At 38.2% G+C, this 14972-nt stretch overlaps 1 protein-coding gene across 1 annotated transcript in view; it reads left to right on the top strand.

The window, feature by feature from the left end:
• specc1 (sperm antigen with calponin homology and coiled-coil domains 1) overlaps positions 1 to 14972 on the top strand; it is a 174123-nt gene that overhangs the window by 89364 nt on the left and 69787 nt on the right. The window contains exon 4 of the mRNA XM_016455778.1: positions 4873 to 6338. Coding sequence (XP_016311264.1) covers positions 4873 to 6338 — 1466 coding nt within the window. The remainder of the gene's footprint in view (positions 1 to 4872; positions 6339 to 14972) is intronic.

The raw sequence follows: 14972 nt of genomic DNA, 5'->3' as shown, positions 1-14972 counted from the left end.
TCTCTCTCTCTCTCGCTCTCTCTCTCTCTCTCTCGCTCTCTCTCTCTCTCTCTCTCTCACGCTCTCTCTCTTTCTCTCTCTCGCGCTCTCTCTCGCGCTCTCTCTTTCTCGCTCTCTCTCTCTCTCTTTCTCTCTTTCTCTTTCTCTCTCGCACTCTCTCTCTCTCTCTCTCTCTCTCTCTCTCTCGCGCTCTCTCTCGCTCTCTTTCTCTCTCGCTCTCTCTCGCGTCTTAACTTTGATAAAGTGTATCTCTTTGGTTTTGAGACTTTAGTCTTTGCAACTTCAGGGATCTTATCTATGCACAATCAGCTTGTAACACTCCGAAGGGAAAACTTGAAATCGCATCATATGACCCCTTTAATTAGTTTACCGACTTGAGAATCTTAAAATTCTTACATTTACATACCCTTACATAAGTAATTAAGTACTTTTTTAAATAATTACAAATTGAAAAAAATGATTAAAACTAATTAATTGTATGTTAAGAATTTTAAACTAATATAACTTCAAAACATACAAGCAAGTAGCAAATAATAAAGAGGAGCATAGAACCATATTACAAACAAAGAGTGCTTTCAGTATTTAAGATTATCTGAACGTTTTCAATTCAAGAACTGTGAGTGATTTTTCTTCATCTTTACTGTTGTTTTTTACTATAACATCATAGACAGTGGGAGATCTATTAAGCTGCATTCACGCACGGATCTCTTTTGAAATATAAGAAGTAATGTGGTTTGTCCTGTCCGTTTAATCCCTTAAGACATAACTGTCTGTGTTTACATTAATTTTGCATCATAAAACCATTTTGAGATGCAAGTGCATTAAACCACTTACACGGAGTCGCGCACAGCCGTATGCGCGAGCAGTCTTCACAAACAAAACGTGCGTCAGCATTTGAAATTGAAAGCAGCCTTCTGTTAGTGAGGTTCATATTTTAAATATATAAGGCCACTCCATTCCAAACCACATAAATGATGACTAGAGATCGGTATCGTTAAGGTTTTAACGGTATTACTACTCTTACCGATACTGCTTATCGATTCGGTACTTTAACGGTATTCTTATCGGTACTTTTTGTTATATATATATAGATATATATATATATATGACAAATTAAGAGCTGAATTAACATTGCTTTATATTCTGAAATGTAAGATAAATATTTAATGAAATTAATATAAAACATCAATTTGTAAATGCACCAGTGTGCAGGCATTTTTAGTGTTTTATACTGTACATAAGATAAGATACAGTAAGAACATGAACAAAGTAAAACAAACTGACAAATACAATAAAACAAATATACAAATGAAGTGAAATGAAATAAACAGTACTTTCATTTTTCCATGAAGGTCTACTAACATTACTGTTCAGGTAAGTAATTACAGTAATTACAAGTAATTAAGGATTACAAGTAAATTAAATAATTACAGTTTTCTTACCAAATATAAAATAATTTTAGATGCAGTTTAATAATATGAATATGATTTAATGCGCTTTTGAACTACAGGGAAACGGTGCTTTAACGTGAGCAACACCATGAACACGGACGCTGCCTATAGGCTAATTCTGCCATGTGACAACACATTTATTTGCGTTAAAGCCCCTTTTTTCGACAAAAAGTGTTTCCAAACAATTTTTTGCGACATTTGAAGTATCAATATAGAATTTATATGCTAAAGTTAAATGGAAAAAAGATCATGTCGACACATGAGAAATTTGATCGATAAATGGCATTTCCATCAGCTATATCGGTAACATTTTGAAGCGCTAAATATTTTTCCACAAAAAATCCTTGGATGGAAACCTGTTTGTCACTTCAAATTTAAGGACATAAAAAGACTTAAATGCCTTAAAACTTATTTTCTTGTACCTTTTAAGTTAAAAGGTACAAGAAAAGACTTTTATAATTTCAAGATGTCTTAAAATTTGAGAATGGAAAGACAAGAATCATGATATGGCTTTTTGTGATGATTAATAACTTCATAAGGGTATGATTTCATTGAATAAACAAACAAAACAATGTCAAAAGGCAGAGCGGGTGTTTTGATATGAAAATATCTCTGAAGGAAATTTAATGTTAATGAGCGCAGTGATGCTTTATGAACAGTCGTTACCGGGGAAACAGTCGTTGTGCTGTTCCAAATGCGCCTGCTGGCAATTTGCTGTTCTAATGTGCTAATGTGCCTTCAAAAATCCAAACGATTAACAAAGATGTGTGTGTGTTTTAAATTAAGATAATAATTTATACTTTTGTGTGTGGGTGTTTTAAATTAAGGTAATAACTTATAGCTACCTTTGACTAATCCCTTTTCTTAAAAATAGTTTAAAGCCTGAAATGAGCCCAAAAAAAAATAATAAAAAAGCCAAATTTCCTTTTTTTTTTTGTTTTATTGACAAAAAAACACTATTCCACATTCTGCCCAATGTCCTTCAAACAAACGTGCCAAGTAAATGCTATGAAAACATACAGTGCTTAATTTATTAGACCACCTGTCATAATAAAGAGAAAACACAAATATTTTAGGAATCTGTCAAAAAATTGTTTAAATCTAAAAATGTTCATGTCTTTTATTGGGCAAATATCAAACTGAAACAAATAAATAGCATTTATTTACATAATAACAAAAATTGCCTCCTATGCCTTTCATAACATCTTGCATTCTTGCTGCCATTGTTTATGCACTTTTTGACTAATTGGGCATAAAGTGCTTGACTACTTTTTTCTGCCTTTCTTTCATAGACAACAGCAATAATAAAAAAAAAGCCTACTGTTACTAAATAGCTTACACAAATTGGAGGACTAACCTATACAGAAAGCTAAAAAATGATTTTGGTAATCACCAATACTGTTAGTTTAGAGTAGCAGTGGCACAAACCTTACCTAATTTGTTAAAAACCTTACATAAATTTTGTTTTAATACATTTGTTAAGCACTGTATAGTGAATATAGTTGAAATCTCTACATTAAAAATTAAAATAATAATAAAGATAATAAAGACGAATAAAATCACAAACTCAGTGTTGACCAACAGGTGAGAGTAATAATATTCTGCAGGAATACACGTTCACTTTGATCACAGTCACGTCTTACTGTCATTTCTTTATCCTATAAAAGACGGTTATGAAGCGTCTAATATTTATATTCAGCAGACAATTACATGCTGTTATCAGTTCCTACTCTCATAAAATGTGTGCACTACATGTTGACTTTTAAACCTAAATTTAACGCTCAACAACAGATATTTTAGCACAGTGAATGTTTTGCGCTGAATATTAATTGTCTCCCTCTGTCTGTGTGCGCGCGCCTGCCGCTTATTCAGATTTAAACTTAATGCAGATTGTCAGGGCGGGCCTTTATGCAAAAATGGAAATGCTTGCGTGAATTTGTGACATTTACAGTTAAGCATATGACCTTAAACTGAAAGTTTTTGCGCTGAGGACGCATACGCATCTGTCAAACTGCCTGACAGGGCAAGCCATTAGCCTACGCCAATGCATTAAGTTAGTTTAAAGCTTAAAATAAAGAATTTATGTTTTGGGCAGCTTGGTTCACGTACTTCTCCCGCAGCATCTCATTCTGTTTCCTCCACTATTTTTAGATGCATTTTGTAATTCAGTGCTGTCATTTGACACGACCAGCTGAAGTTGGACGTGCACTGTGGGCAGACCCGACTAATCGATAATGAGAATCGTTGTCGATTATTTCCATTATTGATAATAATCGATTTTATCAATTAGTTGTTGCAGCCCTACTGCAGATACCCTGTAAATTCATATAATTTACATTTCATAATTGATATACTGTATGTTGGCTATTTATATTAGGCAATGTTATATACAATCCAGACAGGTGGTTTTTAATAGAACAATAACATCTGATTTAAAGTGGAGAACTCAAGTATGTATGTGAACATGTAATTTACCACAGTTTAAAATGCTGGAAAATCTTGAAAATGCACCTTGAAAGTGATTGAAAAGTACTTAAATTTTACTTTGGAAAAGGTGTAAGAACCCTGTATTAAGTAAAGTGTTTGCATTTGTGCATTTGCGTTCTATATGTCTCTCTTGTTCATTGAAGACGTTGTGTGTTCCTCTGTATTTGTAGTTTTATATGCCATTTATATTTGTAGTTTTATCTCTCTCTACCATCTCAACGCCCCCTGGGTTGACTTTGTTTTGGCCTGAGGAACAGTGATCTCTTTGAAAACTCACTTTGAAATAATCTTTGTATTAGGTTAAGGCATCAGCTTTAACAAGCCCCAGTCCAGCATATTTGTGTGTTGGTATTTGCTGATTATTCCAAAACCCACAAAATCCTTTCACCAGCCTCCCCTCCTAAAGAATAATTAACCTCCATTTTGCAAACAGCATAAAGAGACGATATACATCACCCACACCCATTCTAATGCCAGTCAGATGCCAGTGTTCTTGTTTCTGCTGTGCCGCTATGGCTACAGTGTAGTGAGGCAGTGCCTGGTGGCCATTTGAATGTGACAAGACAAAACACATTTTGTCCTGTCATCACTCTAAATGAATGACCTCTCACACAGATACACCAGGCCTTGTACAATGGAATGAGAAAAATGGTGGCATTGTCACATATCTCTGGTCTGGTGGACAGGAGTTGGCTAACTGAATTGGCAGGAGTTGGTTTCAGCATATTGCCATTTAATTCTCATGGCCTTAGTCATATGTAAACATCATTAATTTTTATCACATCATTTATTGGGTTTAAAAAAAAAAGAGATATAGCTGCCTAGAGGAATGGTTTTGGTTGGTCGTATTTCTCAAGCAAACAATTTTGTACAGCATATACTGAGACAAAGACTTCCAACACTAACAGAATATCATTATTTCCTCTCTACACAGGTGTCCAATCAACCAAAAAGTCAGGGATCCCAGCTCCTCGTGAGATCACACAAAGCATCTCCAGAGAACGTGTCTCATTGCGTGACCAACTGAAAAGCTCTACAGCCAAAAAGATGGTCACCAGTGCCAGCACCTCTAGTCTGTCCACGCTGTCCAAGCATTCACGTGGCTCTGTCAAGACCAAAGCAGAGTCTGTTGTTTTCGACAAGAACCTGCTGGAGAGTCAGGTGAAGGAGCTTCTGGCTGAGGCCAAAACCAAAGAGTTTGAGATCAGTAAGTTACGGATGGAGCTCCAGCGGCATAAAGGGAAGGATTCATCATCAGAGGCTGGGACACCAGAGGGGAATTCAGAGATAGAAAGGACTCCAGCACAGTCTGGAGACATCCTGGTGCTTGTAGGGGAACTGAAGGAGAAGAACGGACGTTTCCAGCGTGAGTTGGCCACCTTGCGGGAAGAGAATCAGGCTTTGAAGCAGAAGCTTATTACATTGGAGAGCACCACAACACTGCTTACCAGCTCTAGTAAGCATTCAGTTAATGGGGTTTTTCCAGAAAACACCACTTCTGATGCCGTCAGTGCAGTCAATGGAAGCCACCTTAAAACTTCTGCGTCATCTGGTAGTGAAACCAAAGGCTCTCCTTTACCCTCCTCAGAATCCTCAGAGTTTGAGAAGATTCCCTCACGCTCCGACTCAGTCAGTAGCAGCATTAAGAGTGTTGTGCCCAGTGGTGCGGTGAAAGAGCTCTCAGTGGAGTCCCTGACAGACCGCATCCAGAAGATGGAAGAGAGTCACCACAGTACAGCCGAAGAACTTCAGGCCACTCTACAGGAGCTGGCTGACCAGCAACAGGTTGTCCAGGAGCTAACAGCTGAGAATGAGCGTCTGGTGGAGGAGAAGGGCCTACTACAAACTTCCCTACAGCAGCAAAGGGAGCGTGTAGAACTTTTGGCGCAACAGAATGAGTCCCTTCTCCAGAGGCTCAGAGAACAAGCTCAGTGTAATGAAGCAGAGGCTTCACGTGCCTCTCGGGTTGCAGAGCTTGGACAGCGTTTGGCTGAGCAAGTGGAGAGCTCCCGCTTTGAAAGAGAGAAGCTGGTAGACATCCAGCAGCAGCTGACAGGCAGTCTTAGAGCTTTGGAAATGGAGAATCAGGAGGCACAAATCGCTGTGAAGAGCTTAAAAGAAGAGGTAGAGCTTCTTCAGGGACATCTGGAGAGTGAGAAGGTTGCTAAAGATGAGGCGGTGAGGAAAACTGAGGAACAGTGGCTAGCCACGGAGGCTCTGAGAGCGGAGAGTGCTAGTCTGAAGGCGCAAGTGGAGGTGGAGCGGCAGAAGATAGCTGAGCTGAAGGCAGTGCAGAGCGCCAGTGACAACACAGAGTTGCAAAGTCTGCTTAAAGCGGCGCATGAAGATAGAGACAAGCTGGAGCTGAGTTGCATGGAGCTACGACAAGAGCTACAGCAGGTACGCAGTAAAACGGAGTGTGCTCAGGGTGCGCTGGACAAGGTGTAGAACCACACTGGTAGTTTATAATATAAAGATGCAGGTATCGCCCTCTTCCAATAATATTGAAGTGACCTAAATACTGGCCAATTATTTGTTCATCACTAGATTTTAATTTGGTAGTGCTTGAATGCTATTAGAATATTGTTAGAATAAGTCCACAGATGCCCGGGATGCCCATCCTGCTCTTGAAGGGCCATCTTCCTGCAGAGTTTAGTAGGGGTGCTCCGACTGATTGGCTACTGATAGCTATCAGCTGATAATTACTTTGGGAAGTTTGATCGGCAGTCTCTATAAAGGCCAATCTCATAAACCTATCTCAAGCTGACGATGTGCCTGCTGTGAGAGGTTTGGCATGATGGATAAAATATTGGATAAAATATAAAATATTTATAATGCTGAAGGTTAGGTACAATTCATATTTCTTTATTAAATAACTTACAAAGTAATTTGAAAACTTTCTGTGAGATGTAATTTCACAAACAGCGTGAGTGAATCACCGTGTGCTCTCTTTCTCTTTTTAAAAAACACAAATGGCTTCAAATCACCATATTGCGTCTGCACTAAGTGAGCTGCATGCTGCACAGCTGACACAGGAATTGTCACTTGAACAATCGAGGCAGTGGTGCATCGTCACTATAATTTGGATTTCTTTTGAAGTCTTGCCAGTGTTTTAACCATTCAGCACTCGTGTGCTCTCCTAAAGACGGTACGGTCATGCACAGTCAAAGCACACAAACATAACATTCACCTCGCCAGCGCTGTTGTAGGCGGACTGTCCACATGGTCACAAAAATTGGGCTGCACACGGACGGTGTGCACGGAATTCCGCAGACACTTCTGACAAAAATTGCATCATGAGGACAGTGTGCGGACCGTCGCAGAACACCTCACATACAGCTTACAAAATCAGGCTTTTGCTGTATGTAAGCTATTGTGCAACAATTGCCCCATTGTAAAAACAAAAATGCACTGCATGATCAAACATTTAGGTGAGATAATTATATATTTTTGAAAAATGTCTAAAAAAATATACCCCCCCCCCCAGTTGGAGCATCGCTATAAATAAACGGTGGCCACGGGTCCTTAAAAAGTCTTAAAATGTCTTAAATCGAGTTTTCCTAAAATAAGGCCTTAAAAAGTCTTAAAATGTCTTAAATTCAGATTCAGTAGGTCTTAAATATTTTTGGTCACATTACCACAAAAAGTGTCCATCAAGAGTACTTTTTTCCCCGCTGTAGTTACCGCGTCATCAGAGAGAATTGCGGTTACAGAATACAGTCGAACACCAGCTCGCTGTCCAGCCTCCGAACTACTTTAGATGGGTTCATGCAAGTTTACTGAAAAATGGCTTGAGAATTGTACTTGCCCGACAGGACTAATAGCCTGATTAAAACTTAAGTGACAAAATATAATCACGCATCAAAATTGGTCTTAAATTTCACATAAGGTGGTATTAAAAAGGTCTTAAATTTAACTTGTTCATATCTGTAGACACCCTGAAATAATTCTACATGTTAAAAAGAAAGCTTCAAAAAGATAGGTATCTGTGATCATATCAGCAGATACTGCTTCCTGTGATTGACGATCGATGATTGGCTCCAAAAATCCTGATCGGAGCACCCTTATACCGTGTCCTAACTACACGCGACGCAACAAGATTCCAGTGACAAGCAATTTAGGTGTCCACACCAGACATGACACGACACCATAGAATCAAATATCACAGCCAATCAAAAGCTTGTGTGGGCGGGCTCTCTCTGGAAGCGCACTGCACTCACAATGAAATGGATGTGTTTATAATCTAATTCATAAATATTACATTTTTTTAACATTATTAAATGTACATAATGAGTGATTGATACCATTTTTGTTATGGAATATGCGTGTTGGTTTGCATCGAGTTCACAGTTTTAACGCACATATTTGCTTTATTTTATTTTCAATATCCGAGGTAAACTATCTATTGTTGCTTTCAGTATGGCTATAAGGTCATGCAAAAAGATATTCAAACTCACATTAGAAACGTTTAACTTTGAATAAAGCACATAATCATTACCTGAGATTATCACTGACTATGTTTTCATTGACATCAGTAATCTAATTATTTACCTTATTCTGAATAAGACAATATTATGATTAAGGTGTTTACATGAGTTGCTTTTAGAATATTCCTTTCATGTTCCCGTTTTACATGTTATAGTACATAGATCGATTAATGGCACGTCATTACGTCAACAAGCGACACCATCCGACGTCCCCTCCAGAATTTCACTTATAAACATATAGTTTGTGTTCATTATGATACCATATACAGTTTTGGGTGTTTAATTTTTAATTTACTGAAAGCAAAATAAGAATACTCCACGTCTTAATTCGATTTCTGTTTACTTCGAATATGACTTTAGCCGAATTAAGGTAATTAAAAATCTCTGTTTACATGGTAGATTCTTAATCAGAGTATCGTCTTAATCGTGTTAAAATCGGATTATTGTTGTCCATGTAAACGTACTCACTGTCATATAGTTTGTATGTTGTTGTTCAAGCAATGAAAATAGAAACCGTTTCTAAAATAGAAATTTCGCATGTCACCGTCACAGCTAGTTAGGACTAAAACTCTGATTAACATGGAAAAGATACCTTTTATCTCATGTCATGTGTAGTTAGGACACAGTGTCAGAATTTAGTTTCAAGTCAACTGCCTGGAAGTTTCTAGTGATCCTGAAGACCTTGGCTTTATCCAGAAACAACCCAACAACTGCATTCACTATTCCTATACATTACTCGACTAATATAGTCTGCTGAATGAGTGAATGAAAACGAGCCAGCAAACACCAGTGAGAATTAGTGAACCAAAAGTGCCATCTGGATGCCAATTGGCAAGACCCTCACAGTGCATGGGTATTCTCTAGTGGCTAGACATTAAGGGTACATTGGTTGTAAACTCGTTATTAATTCGCATTATGGGATTCAATGAGTGTTCTCGAAAATGTCCACTTTGGTTTTGGACACCACTACAAATGTCTGTCCCCCCAGATTTCCCCTCAGTGCACTGTTGAGGTGTATTGGGGAAATTTCAGACACAGCCCTTGATTAGATGGTTCAGGTGTGTATAATTAGGGCTGGAGCTAAACTCTGCTGGAAGGTGGAGACCCCTGGTATATGCAAACTAACAGTTCCTGTTCCACCTTATTATTTTAGTATAACTTCAAGAATGCTAAGTAGGTTTTATATCAATGTAAGTTTTTCTGGGTCCAACTTGTTTTAGGCAAGCTCTGCAGCAGACTTTGACTATCAGGTAGTCACTGCATTACGTCACAAAAGTGTGGGCTTGGAAGAAGACCGTAGGTTTTATATCAATGTAAGTTTTTCTGGGTCCAACTTGTTTTAGGCAAGCTCTGCAGCAGACTTTGACTACCTGATAGTCAAAGCTGCATTACGTCACAAAAGTGTGGGCTTGGAAGAAGACCGTGAGGGTTTGGGGTGCCATTTGGGACAGGGTGTTTGCAAATTAAGATGCACAAAATACAAATTTATCTTAAACTAGAGATTCAAACTGTTTGAGAACATTTTAAGGTACTTTATTAACCTTAGGTTCATAATGTAGTGAAAATAGTCTTGCTGTTAGACATGGATGAATTCTTTGGTCCTTCTGGCTTGTGTTATGACCATCATCACCTCAGAGGTTTTTAGTGCAAAATCAATCGTGAATCATTTTTGACATACTTATTTTGTTAGCTTCTTGAGCTTGTGATGATAGATTTTTGGATGTCAGTCTTAGTATATGCAGAAATCTTTATAGCCCTTAAAGGGGTCATCGGATGCAAAATTCACTTTTACATGTTGTTTGAACATAAATGTGTGTTGACAGTGTTTGTACACAATTACCCTATAATGATAAAAATCCACTCAGTGTTTTTTTTTAATCCCTATAAATAATATCCCCTTTCTCAAATCAAGCCGTTCTCGGTTTCTTGGCTGTGTGATGTCACACAGACCCAGGCCCCTCCCACAATTGTTGATTGACACTGGCATTTTACCTTAGCCCTGAGTGAGCTGTCATCAGTCCGCCATTGTTTCAACACTGGAGCAGTGGTAGACAAGAATGTCTCCTGAGAGATTGAGGTGCTTTGTTTTTGATGTGGATAATGAACATAGCAGTTGTCATTTACTCCCGATATCTGAGCTGCTGAAGACGAAGTGGATTACTTTTGTTTTTGAAGGGAATGCACCCCCGATCGACCTAAATGCGTTTATGTTTGTGCGAATCATTTGTGATCCAGCTTCACCTACAGAAGAAGTGAGTATAACGCCGGTTTCACACTGCAAGCATGAACGGCGCGTGAGCAGCGCATATTTTTTCCGGCGTGCATGTTAATCAATGAGTGCATTCACACCAGCAGCAGGAGCAGAGCGCGAGCGTCAAGCAGGAGCGTCGCGCGAGCAGCAGTGAAGCGGGGGTTTCGCCACCGAGTCTATTTTTGTTGCGCTGCTGACGCTCAATTAAAGTGAAAGCACACTTCTGATGGACAAAATAAATAAAATTTCATACAAAAAGTGTTCAAAATGCACAGAATAACCATGTCTAGTGTGTTTTAACACGACTTGGAGTATGTCAGGAAAAAAAATGAAGAATCAAAAATATGTATAGAAGATTTGCCCATTTAAACTTGTTTTTAATTATTCAGTTTGATTTCTTTTTCCGCCGGTGGGTCCCCAAACCCATCGCGCCGCCGCCAACGAAAACTCACATGTCTACATAGATAAGCAAATTATAACTTAAAACTTTTTATCAAACTCACAACAAAAAATTCATCTTGCTCAGGATCTTAAGTTACAATGGAGTATATAGGCCTACATAAGAAATTCGCAGAAAACTTATTGACAGCTTCTGTAAATACTGTATTCTGTAGGTATTGCACTCGTGTTACTTACGATTGACATGGCAAACTTACAGTGGGTACGGAAAGTATTCAGACCCCCTTAAATTTTTCACTCTTTGTTATATTGCAGCCATTTGCTAAAATCATTTAAGTACATTTTTTTTCCTCATTAATGTACACACAGCACCCCATATTGACAGAAAAACACAGAATCGTTGACATTTTTGCAGATTTATTAAAAAAGAAAAACTGAAATATCACATGGTCCTAAGTATTCAGACCCTTTGCTCAGTATTTAGTAGTTAGCAAATGGCTGCAATATAACAAAGAGTGAAAAATTTAAGGGGGTCTGAATACTTTCCGTACCCACTGTACACCTTTTATTTATTTTCAGTTCTTCAGTTACAGAAACGGTGCTATAGACACAATAAATTCACATGACATCTTCAACATTCGGCCTAATAAAAATATTATGAACGCTGTTCACATATGGTTTGGTTAGAAACACACCTTTGTCATTTTTTAAATGAATCTCTAGCCTACATAAATAATTAGGTTCAAAAGTATATTTACAGTGAAATGCACTAAACAAACACATTTGAATTGAATTAACACGTCATACCTAATAAACATAATATTCTCACTTAACAATTAGCTAAAATAGAATGAATAATTATATTGCTCCAGATCTTCAGTTACAAAAACAGACACAAGACACAAATTACAAACAAGGACACAAGATGGACACAGACACAAAAAATAGTATAAATCATATTGACAGCTTATTATTAGTTATACTAAGCTTTAAATTACGATTGGCTAGAAACGCATAGCCTACTTTTTTTATTCAGCTCTACATAATAACTTAAAAATTTTCACATTCTTACTTAGCCTAACGATTAGTAAAATCCAACGAATACCGTATTGGCCCGAATATAAGACGACCCTGATTATAAGACGACCCCCCTTTTTCCAGATGTACCTTTTGGAAAAAGGCTTTTTAAAAACCAAATTTTTCTTTTGTTTTTACTCGCGATCTTTACAACACGCATTACATTACGTATTTCACGGCACACTCGTTTTATGCGTATTTGGCGCCACCTATTGTTGTGGGTGTATTATTGACATGTCAAAGTCTAGACCCTGAATATAAGACGACCGCGTTTTTTCAGATGTATTTCCAAGAAAAAAACATTGTCTTATATTCGGGTCAATATGGTAATTCACATTTCTCCCGATCAGTTACAAAAACAGAGCTTAAGCACAATAAATTAGACCTAACATAAAGCATATTGACAGCTTCTATAAGAAATATTATGGACACACACTAAGCTATAACTTGGTTCAGATTAATAGCTCGTATTTTTCTGTGGGTGCTGCTTGGCCATTTCCACCCCAGAGATCGGCGCCTATGGGTAAAAGTATGGTGTGTTATTAAAAAAAACCCCGTATAAACAGCACGTTCTATATTTAAGTATGACTGAAACGACATAGGAGCTGTTTTTGTTGTTTACCATTTACACATGAATCCGCGTGTTAACATGCAAATCCCCATGTTAATAAACTTTCAAGACTTTAAAACTTTCAAGTTTATAACTGACCAACTTCTAAAAACAAATTTATAGTTGTCTTTGTAAAGAAATATGTCGCTTTGGAGCCGCTGCTGTGACGCTGTACATACGCTTCCAGTGTGAATACTCTAGCGAGTCTGCAGCTGCAGTGACGCTTTAGTTACGCTGACGTGAAGCTGCCGCGAAGCTCACGTTTGCTGTGTGAAACAGGCGTCAGATTCTTATGAATCTTTGCAAATCGCCTTTCCTAATAACGTACTAGTTAGCAAGTTCCACGGCTAAAGTAAACAGTCTCATGAGAATGGCTCGTCGTCACTCCACGGAAGAGAGGGGCGGGGTGAGCAGAGCTCATTAGCATTTAAAGAAACATGCTCTAAAACGGGTTGCTGTGTGCAGAGCTGTTTTTGGCAAGGTAAAAAGGGTGCTGTTTTACACTACCATTGAGAAATTTGAACCAAAGTATGTTATAGACTTTTCATTAAGACCCTAAAGAATCATATCAACTTGTGGAAAATGGGCATCCGATGACCCTTTAATAGTCCTTCAGGAACATTTATGTGGTACAATTTTAAATGGGAAACTTGGGTAAACAACTTTGTTGCCTAATACCCTCTCTGAGTTCTACAAAGCTCTGTCAGCTCTCTATTTCTCTCTTAATGTCAAAAAAGGACTGCATGTAACCTATTAAAATGTCACCACATATACAGTTGCATTACATCCAACCACAGAGCATATTTTTTGTTAAAAATTAGAGAGGAACCTACATAAATATTGAAAGGCGAACTTTTGTAGCTGCCTAGTTTGCACTTGTAAATGTTGTAGTGATGTGTTTAGAGGCATACCTCATCCTTTAAAATACAATTATACACAGAAAGGACCGTTATAAACCCACAAGAACATGAACATCACTGGCACTTCGTGGTTGTCACATGAACCCAGTGCACCTCCAAACGCAAAATGAACTTTAATTTTCTCTCTGACTTCACCGCTTTGAGTGAGCCAAGCCTTTTGGCTTCAGCATACACCCTCAGTCCAGATGTCATTGAGGGAGTTGCCACTGGACAGAGCTTTAAGATGCCACACTCGTCTTAGAGCACACTCAGTGAGCACGTCTCTGTTCACAAGGCTCTGAAGAAAGAGGTGTGTGTGACTCAGACGCTGTTCTGTTCTGTATAGGCTGATCCAACTGTCAAGTGAATTATGACCTGGCCTATACCACAACAAGAATGATCTAATTCTCAATTAATTAGTATGCAACACTGGAGCAATACTGTTTCCTGTTGTCTGACTTAATACTCTTTTTATATAATTCAGATGTTAAGTTAAGTTTAGTACTTCAACATCAGTAGAGATGTGCAAAACTGAATTTTTAAAAAGTCAGACTATTCATTCTTAAAGGATCTCTATGGTGATGAATTTCTTTAAAAAAGCAATGTTCCCCTTCAGGAACTCGAGCTGCGTCGAGATCGCTTAAGTCTAAACTAATATCTATGGCGAGCAAACGGCATTACAGACGTTGTGTGCCTCCCTGCCCACACTATCTGGCAGCGGGGGATACACATGATCTGTGTGTTGTTTGTTTGGGAGCGGAGTTGTGCTTTCGAGGAGCTGATTGACATCACTGCGAATTACTCTTGCTGCGTATGCTCCGCTCTCGCCTGGCTGTGTTTGATGAGGTCACCCCGCTCGTGACGTCTCGCTGCTCCATTGGATTGATTTCACACGTGCTTCAGAACGCGGTCACACAGGGGCGTTCCCAAAGTGATCTCGATGCAGCGTCTTGTTCCCTCTGGGAACCATGGTTACATACGTAACCTAGAGACATTTTGTTTATTGCAGGGGTGGATAATAATTGATGATTCTAATGAATGTTGAATTGTACAAGACCTCTTTTTGTAACATTTTTAGAGAGTTTTTTTTGCACACTGACGGTCAGCATAGATCTGGGCTTGGTGCTTTTAGAGCATATTAACCCTGTAAACCTTATTAAAATAAGAAGTTATTAAAGTATGATTAATTAAAACCTTAGTCTCAACATTAACACATTATCCTAAATACTACAGCTAAATACACTACCAGGTTTTTGAAAGAAAACTAAGCCTGCATTTTTTATTACAAATACAATTGACATTGTGAATTAA

The sequence above is a fragment of the Sinocyclocheilus anshuiensis genome, unplaced genomic scaffold (genome assembly GCF_001515605.1).
Source record: "Sinocyclocheilus anshuiensis isolate Anshui unplaced genomic scaffold, SAMN03320099.WGS_v1.1 scaffold399, whole genome shotgun sequence".
NCBI classification, from domain to species: domain Eukaryota; kingdom Metazoa; phylum Chordata; class Actinopteri; order Cypriniformes; family Cyprinidae; genus Sinocyclocheilus; species Sinocyclocheilus anshuiensis.
Note: the sequence above shows the minus strand (reverse complement) of the source record. Positions and strands in the feature narration are given on the sequence as shown.